Here is an 8,641-nt window from a genome sequence, read left to right as displayed (position 1 = left end):
GGGGAAACGGGGGCGCTTCCTCCCGTGATGCTCTGCGCGGTGCGCGTTTCCCATGGTGCCCCGCGCCGCGTCTAGAAGGCGGTTTCCCATGATCCTCTCTTCCTCTTGGCTGCCGGGCTCGCTAGAGTTGGAGCTGCCGCCGCCATCATGAAGTAAGTGTCGCCGGCCCGACCGGCTCCACCATCCGGCTCCATCCTCCGAGCCGAGCGCCCCTCGGGGCCCGGCCGCCCCGCCCCTCTAACCCGCTCTGCTTCCTCTTGCCCCCCCTCCCCGCAGGGTCGAGCTATGCAGCTTCAGCGGCTACAAGATCTACCCGGGCCACGGCCGCCGCTACGCCCGCACGGACGGCAAGGTGAGGCCCGGCGCGGAGCCTACGGGTCGGGGCCAAATGGCGGCAGTTTCTGAGTGGCGCCCTCCTGGCTGTTGAATGGAAGCCACGGGCTCGCCCTGGAGGCCCTGGCGAGGGGGGGGTGGGTCTGTCGTGTATAAAGCTTGCGCGCTGCGGGAGCAGGTAGCATCTGTACTTAGGTGTCCCGGGCAAAGAATAGTCTTCGTGGACTCGTGGTTTGGGAAGCGGTGGTTTTAAGAATGGGGTCTGAAACCAAGGAAGTTTTCAATCCCGGTTAGGTTGATTCACCGGTTTGTGCTGACAAGGAATAGTATGCTGAGTGGGAAGGCGTTTGCGGGGTCCAGATTGTTAACATGAAACTTTAGATATGCTCATTGTTTGCAGATAGCCGCTCTCCTGTTCCCTCTGTGATGTTAAAATTTAACCCCTCCCTCCACTTCCTCCTGGAGTAGTGCTAAATGAGTTTCACTGCAAATACTAGCCTAAAAGATACAACTGATGGTTTTCATCTTCCGAGGTGGAGATGGCTTTTTTAGGACATAGCATCAGTTGTGTAGTACAACCTAAGTGGTTTGTCTACTCTTTGAGAGTGTAGCTTTACATCTGGGTGAGGAACCTCAGGCACAGAGGCTCCATGCGACCCCTGGCTTGCCTGGATCTGGCCCCTCAGGCTTGCGCGGGGTGGGTCTCCCCATGGTGCTGAAACAAAAATGGTTCTCCACATCTCCTTTACATAATGAATGTTATGAGGGGAAAGATTTTGGTGACATTTTTATGTTAAGCATTCCTTGTTGCTATGTCAGGGATGGATTTTAAAGCATGAATCATGAAGTTTATGAAAGAACTACTTGCTTCCCAGTTCTTCTGTACAGGAAAATCATTGTACATAGCTGAGGAGTCGGACATATATTTAACCTGACACACCCCATAACCAACATGGTCTTGAAATTTGTATTTAATGTTTATGCTTTCATTGGCCATTCAGAAGATTAGATGGAAAGCAGGGATGCAAGTTGAAGTTTTAGCTGAGGCCATATTTAAAAATAAAAAAGCTACAGATGTCACTTAAATGCATTAGTGAGATCAAAAGATTATCAGACCCATATGCACGGGGTGCGAAAGCACCTTTCCACAGTCTCCACCCTTGAGGTCCACATTTACAAAAAAAGAGCGCACACACCCTACACACACAGAAATTCTTACATACAGGCCTGGATACCTTACAGAAAACATAACAGTGTTGCCTTAAAATAAATTTGCTTCCCTAGGTTTTCCAGTTCTTGAATGCAAAATGCGAATCTGCATTTCTTTCCAAGAGAAACCCCCGTCAGATCAACTGGACTGTTCTGTATAGGCGCAAACACAAAAAAGGACAGTCTGTAAGTATACTTCACATGTTGTGATAAATACTGCTTTAAATTTTCAAATGAAGAATGGTTTCCTGGGTGTATCAGAACAATTCTAGCTGTCTCTGACTAGCAGGGAAATGAAAGGTTTCTCTGGATAGCCTAAGAAGCCTAAACCATCGAGTTCTGTAGGACAGTCGTTCTCAATCTTTTTTTGTATTGCGGATTGGCAAACTCCTTCACAAACTTTTGGTGGACTGGTAATATTTTATTTACATACTCATTATGCAAATAATGAATGCACAGATATGCAAATAAAATGTTAGAGGGGCTACGGTGAATGGCCTCCGCTTCGGTAGCGGCTGCTGGAGCTGAAGCCGGCTGCTGTGCAGCAGCTCATGAGGCCAGGCCAGGGCGTACTCTAGCCCTGACTCTCAGCCACTGCAGCCTGCAATTTATGGGCCTGACACTGGTCCGTGGCCCAGCAGTTGAGAACCACTGCTGTAGAATGTAAACCTTTATGTTTGTAAAGAGGCTTTTTTTCCAAGCCCTCTTCGTGATTGTGAAGACTTTCTCACATGTGAATATCATGGCTTTGCCAATCAAGAGCTTGTTGAAAGACAATCTGGTTAATCTCTCCCCACAGCTGCAGGTTTGTGAAGATGGTATTTTGTTGGTTTACATTTGAAAGGTGGTCATTTGTTAAACACAAATTACAATTGTGTATTTCAATATGAAACCTCAAACAAGGCCATACTGCGCTTGAGACTGAATACACAGATTCAGAGTTCCTGTTTAAAAAATTGATCTGTAAATGAAAAAAGTGTTTCTTAATCCACAAGTAGTAACTGGGATTATTTTTTCTAAACAGAGATTTTCTAAATGCACTGTTTGTGTTGGTTTGATAAAACAGTCTTAGAATGTAACTTTGCAAACAGCTGGTATAAAAAAAATGCTCCCATCTGTCTGAAAATTTTGGCTGTGAAGTTGAAATCTTTGGAGATAGAAATGTGTTTTCATCAGGGGCACATATGGAATTTCTTCTGTATACGTATCCAGAGGCATTAAAGTACATGTTCTTTTAAAAGTCTTTGTCATATAATGGTAAGGTTTCTCTGTATAGCCTAAGAAGCCTAAACCATTGAGTTCTGTAGAACTTCCCGCTGGGGCTCTTGTACATTTTAAAGGAGGCATGCGGAACTCTGCTTGCAGCTAAGGGCCAGCGGGAAATTGCGTTGACTCCAGGCTGCATGCGGGTGTGCCAGCTTTGAAGTGCACAAGAGTCACCAGTGGGGACTCTTGTGCATTTCTAAGCAGAAGTGAAGCAAGGAGCCCGTTGTCAGCGGGGACTCCCCAGCTGACTGGGTTCCGTGTGGCATTTCCCCAGAACCTGGGGGAAAGCAGCAGCGCTGCCACCTTGAAACGCTGCCTCTGTTTCAAAGTGGCAGCGCCACACAGCTGAGCCTGGGAACAGCTGTGTGGTGCTGCTGCTTTGGAATACCCCCTCTTCATGCATACTCTTTGCTGCCTCTGTGTGATAGAGGCGCAGGGAGGTGGGATGGGAGGGGAGAAATCGACTACAGGCATTCCCCGGGTTACGTACAGGATAGGTACTGTAGGTTTGTTCTTAAGTTGAATTTGTATGCAAGTTGGAACTGGTACATATTGTAGGGGAAACTCTAGCCAAACATTTTTCCAGAGCTCAGTTTTATTCTCCCACACCTCACTTCCCTCAGTCCTTTATTCTCAAGCTTAGGTGTCTGCTGAGAAAAGCTGCTCCGCGTCTCCCTGGTCTGCTGGGGGGAAGCAGCTAGTGCGGGGTTGCCTCACCCCATTTGTAAGTAGGGATCCGATGTAAGTCGGATCCATGTAACCCGGGGACTGCCTGTAGTCAACTCACTATCTGAGAAGCTTCAGGGGGTAGCCAAGTTAGTCTGTACAGGAAAAACTTAAAAAACAACAAAAGGTCTGGTAGCACTTTATAGACTAACAAAACAAGTAGATGATATTGTGAGCTTTTGTGGGCACAGCCCACTTCTTCAGATGACCGAGACGCATTTGCTAGTCGACTAGTCCTTGACATCCTTACTTGATAGACCCTTTGAAACCTGCTTGCAGGATTGCTAATTAAACGTGTTACAAAAATTGAGATGTAACAAGACACACTTTGATTTCAGTTTTTTTTAAACTGATTGTCAGGTAGGGAAAAGAAAACAGTTTTATGATTTTGTACAGCTACTCTTTACTATGATAACCAAGAATCTGCCACTTCCAAAACGCTGGTAGTGTTGAAAACCCTTGTAGAATCCAAGCAGCCTCTGATTCTTCTCTTTTGTGGTTCTAGAAAGCTGTTCTTAAATGTAGTGCTTTTGGAAAGGGGTCTGGAGAGAAGTGATGCTGATACACTGGTTATGGTGGGAAAGTGGGTGGGTGGGTGTGGGGTTGGTTTTGTTTTTGGTCAGAGAGGTTTTGTAGTGTTCCTAATGTTGAGAGAACTCTTGATTCGTCTAATGTTCCTGGAAGGTAATTCCATGGCCATTGGAACAAATAATAGCTTGATACTGGCATTCTGTTCCTAGTCAGTCCTAAGGAATTTCTGATTGATTAAAAAGTTTTTGCAGTTTTTAGCTCTTTTCCATACATTTATAATGGCTTGTGAAATCAGCCACTATTAAGCTGTTGGATTCATATGTCTGCACAAAAAGTGGATATGGGAGTTGCCATTAATCAGCATTTTCCAAGATAGAGTAATTTTTTAAGATCCAACAGCAATTCTGTATACTACTGTTTGATAACTGCAGATAAATTTTGACTTCACAGTAACCACTTTCCTAATTATCCTTTGTGGGTTTTTTGCAGGGGGTAGTGTAGTAGTTTTTGGTTTTGGTAGCACTAATTCATTTTAAAGCTCTCCTATTTTAGGAAGAAATACAAAAGAAGCGCACACGCCGTGCTGTCAAGTTCCAGAGGGCTATTACTGGTGCATCTTTGGCTGAAATAATGGCCAAGAGAAATCAGAAGCCTGAAGTGCGAAAGGCTCAGCGGGAACAAGCCATTAGGTGAGAATCTGTAATATGTTGCAGCAATCTCCTTACTATTTCCAGAATTAAGGATTATGATTTTCTTAAGTCCCTAAACTATGGGAGAGCTCTGTGCTTTGCATGTTGCAGTCTTTTGAAAAGAGACTGTAAAATGCTAAATCATATAAAATTGTGTTAATATTTCTTGAGCATTAGCATTGTCCCAGTACAATGTGTACAGTATGATGTCAGGATATCTCAAGAGACTTGCCATTTTACTTTACATTTCCTCACAAATTTTAATATTGAGACACAAGGTGGGTGAGGTCATTTTTATTGGGCCTTCCTGAAATACTGAGGAACTACAGTACAGTTTTAGTTTAATGGGAACTTTTTATTTATCTTTTTTTAATAGAGCTTGTTTCCCTTTTGGAAGGGAATAACCAGTATTAAAGGGGGGAAATAATAGCTGTTAATTTGTTGATTATAGTTCTTGCTATAAATATAATTAACAGGGCTGCCAAGGAAGCCAAGAAGGCTAAACAGGCAACCAAGAAGACTACTCCTTCTACAACAAAGGTAATGGTAATATGTAGATGCTTTTTGAATGCATCCTGAAATACTGTAGAGCAAAACATTTTAACTGGAAACTTGTGATTTCCTTTAGCAAAAATTTCAGCTTTAGCATTCTCTGATATGGAGATTACATAGCACAAGTTATCCAGGGTGAACAGTATCTGAAAGAACAGTATTTTAGCATGAGATTGGTCTCTTTCATCAGAAGTGTGTTATTTGTGAACTGACTCTTTTGAGAAGACTGACTAGCTCAGTGTTTCTCAATCTTTTTTATAAAGCACCCCTTTAAAAAAAAATTGTGTAAGTACCCCCAGTACCTACAGTTTTCAGTCACATCATTTTTTTCTACTGTTGCAACACGTGTTTAAACAACTTAATCGTAGCTGGGTGAGTGGTGAAATCTTTGGGTGTAAAAAGTACAAAAATCATAAAATGCTATAAAACTTAAAACAAATTCAGTTTTCTTCAAATTTCAGGTGTTGCAGTACCCCTCTCCCCCGACTTCTCTTGAGTACCCCAAGGGTACTCGTAATTGATCAGTGGTTGAGAAACACCGATTAATTAGTGCAATAGCCCCATAAGTGAAGCTATAGTAATGTATTGATTTTATGCCTGTTTTGGGATGTAATGGCATCTACTTTGTCCTCCATGTAACGAGCAGCGTTATAGTCTCTGTATTACATGACTACTTGAACTTAAACTATGATAATGTCATGCTGAAGTGAGTAAAGGTAATGCAGCACAAGTATAACTGTTTGCAGTCTAATGTTGCGTCAATTTTTTGGTGTCTTATCTGTAGTAGATTTGACATGAATGTTCTAAATGAAAAACTTGGTCAAATTGCGTAAAGGCAAAAATGAAAACATTTGTTTGGAGAGCTAAATTCCATACCTCTCAAATCATGTTTAATGTCTCTTTACAGGCTCCCACAAAGGCTGCACCTAAACAAAAGATTGTGAAGCCAGTGAAAGTTTCTGCTCCTCGTGTTGGTGGAAAGCGCTAACCTATCAGACAGTAGTTGGTTGTGATAAATAAACATCTGACTTTCATAACTTGTGCTGAGTTTTTTTTTATTAGGTTTAAATCTACAGGCTAAAGGCTTATTTAAACACTGTTGAAGACTGCTTTATCTGACTAATGTGGATAATGAAACAAATCATGTATTTGTACCAAAATTTACCTTAACTATTGGAGAGCAATAGAATGAAATGTAGCCAATTACATACAGTAGTAACTAGCTTAGTTCAGACTGTAAATTGTTAAACATACAGGATTCCAGTAAGGTGCTGTCAGGATTAGGGATGTAAAATTTTGATTTAACTGGCTAATTGAATAGTCCATAGAATTTGCATTGACTGTTTAATTGATAAGGGTGCTTCTGTCTTTGAAGTATAGCAACAGGTCCAGGGCTGTTGCTACACTTCAAAGGTAGAAGTGCTGCAGGAAAGTGCTCTCCTAGCTCCAAGCTTCTCCTCCCATGTTTCAAAGCAGCAGCGCTGCCTAGAGTCAGCGGGGGAGTCCCCAACAACAGGGTGCTGCCTCTTTCTTAATAGAGCTTGGGCTCAAGGGCCGTTTAATTGCTATGTAGAGCTGGGCTTAGGTGCACAGTGCTATTTACTACCAGTCAACCAACCACACCCTTCCCTATATAGGTTGCAGCAGGTTATGTTACTTCCCACTATGAGGCTAGGATGTAATTTTTTTCTTATGCCCTCAGATTGGCAGTGGCTGGTTAGGGCTCCCCCCCTCTCCCCTTCTTGCAGCAAAACCTAAGTTTTGGTCAACTAAACAGCTAGCTAGAATTTTCCCTCTCCCATAGGACACAAGTGGACCTTTGAGAAAATCATTTAGCTGCCACAGTTGGCAGGTTCCCAGTGCAAGCACACTGATCGAGGCTTTTGGATCTAAAAAGGTAATATAGTGGGCACTCTGATGTATCTCCTTCAAGCATCCTATTTAACTCCATATGGGGGAAATGTGAACCCAGAGCTAAGGCATTACAAGAGGACCACCCCACCAGTGCACTTGAAGGCAGTACTGGCTGGGGATTGAGGCTCTTCTTGTCTCAGAATGCAGATAATAGTTTGATTGTAACTTGCACTCAGCAAATAATTTCTCTTTCATATCCAGTGCTGGGAACACTTGCAAGGATTTAGACTTATTAAAATATATTAACTTAATAAGTTGCTTACAAAGGTCCTGATCCTTTAGTTTGTGTAGATTGCAGCAAAGGTCAATTCATGCAGATCCAATTGAAAGATAGGACCTTATATGTTGGCTGTATATTTTGCATTTGATCAATACAAATGATTTTAAGAAACTGGGCACTTGTCTCCCCTGTTTTAATTTCTAGACACAGAATGGTAACTTCAGATAAGTAAATCCAGTTAAAATTTGGTTCTGACTTCTGAAAATTGGTTTGGAAAAAAGCAAGATTAGTTCGTCCCTTGCTGCAGGTACTAGTTATCCAGGTGAAATCAACAAAAACCCATAGACAAGTAATGGAATCTACTATAATTGCACTACAATAGGAGCAGGGAACCTCTGCCCCTTCCTTAACTGGAGCGGACCCATGGCACTGAGACTTGCCTGAGTGCCATGGTGCCCCCTGCAGGACTGAAACAGTACTGACTCAACTCAACCCTAGCCCCACACACACCACCCCAAAACCCTGCCCAAGGTCAAAACCCCCTACTGCACTGTAACTCCCTCCCAGAGGCTGCACCTTCACCCCTGTGACCCACCCAATAGCCTGCTCCTGTAATTCAGAATCCTCTCCTGTACCCTGAACCCCTCATTTTTGGTCCCACACTGAAGCATGTGGGAAGCCCTGAGCCTCCATGCTCCCCCATGGGGCTGTGTGCGGCTTGTGCCTTTTTTGTGTGTGTGTGTGAATGGCCCCCAATAGAAAAAAGGTTCCTCATCCCTGCATCACAAAAACTAGTTTTGTTATATAATTTGATAATATAAAACCCTTCACTCTGATCAAGGACTACCCCTCTGCCTTTAATTCTTGGTGTAGATACTAACAGGATCCTACAGCTAACATCTGCTCTTATGTGGGATAGTTACCATTCCTAAAATCACTTTCACAAGAAGGAGGAGGGGGGGAAGGGTCTGGTATCATAATGGGCAGCAGGACATACTGATGTGTTAGGGTGGTATATGCAATTTCTTTTATCTTATTGTCTAATGTAACTTTATATATGGTGCTTTCTTAACGACTCTTACTCTTCTTGTGGAATTGAGACTGCACAAAACTGTAGCTTACCTTTTGAAAAAAAATTTAGCCCTTGCGGTTACAAAGGCTCAACAACCAAAAAAAGAATGTGGAGAATCCCACATTTTCA

The 8,641-nt window shown here is 43.0% G+C and overlaps 1 protein-coding gene across 1 annotated transcript; it reads left to right on the top strand.

Moving 5' to 3' along the window:
- Positions 1-84: 84 nt before the first annotated feature.
- Positions 85-6,343, top strand: RPL24 (ribosomal protein L24). The gene is made up of 6 exons (XM_075907873.1): positions 85-152; positions 277-352; positions 1,618-1,728; positions 4,618-4,754; positions 5,231-5,294; positions 6,214-6,343. Exons 1-6 carry the CDS (start codon positions 148-150, stop codon positions 6,292-6,294), a joined length of 474 nt encoding a protein of 157 aa, XP_075763988.1. The 5' UTR covers positions 85-147; the 3' UTR covers positions 6,295-6,343.
- The last annotated feature ends 2,298 nt before the right edge of the window (positions 6,344-8,641 follow it).

The sequence above is a fragment of the Pelodiscus sinensis genome, chromosome 1, assembly GCF_049634645.1.
Source record: "Pelodiscus sinensis isolate JC-2024 chromosome 1, ASM4963464v1, whole genome shotgun sequence".
Lineage (NCBI taxonomy): Eukaryota > Metazoa > Chordata > Testudines > Trionychidae > Pelodiscus > Pelodiscus sinensis.
The sequence above is the reverse complement of the archived record's forward strand: the minus strand, read 5'-3'. Positions and strand labels throughout refer to the sequence as shown.

Coding starts and splice junctions, on each gene's coding strand:
- RPL24 (XM_075907873.1), top strand. Junction 353..1,617: donor ACGCCCGCACGGACGGCAAG/GTGAGGCCCGGC, acceptor TTGCTTCCCTAG/GTTTTCCAGTTCTTGAATGC. Junction 5,295..6,213: donor CTACTCCTTCTACAACAAAG/GTAATGGTAATA, acceptor GTCTCTTTACAG/GCTCCCACAAAGGCTGCACC.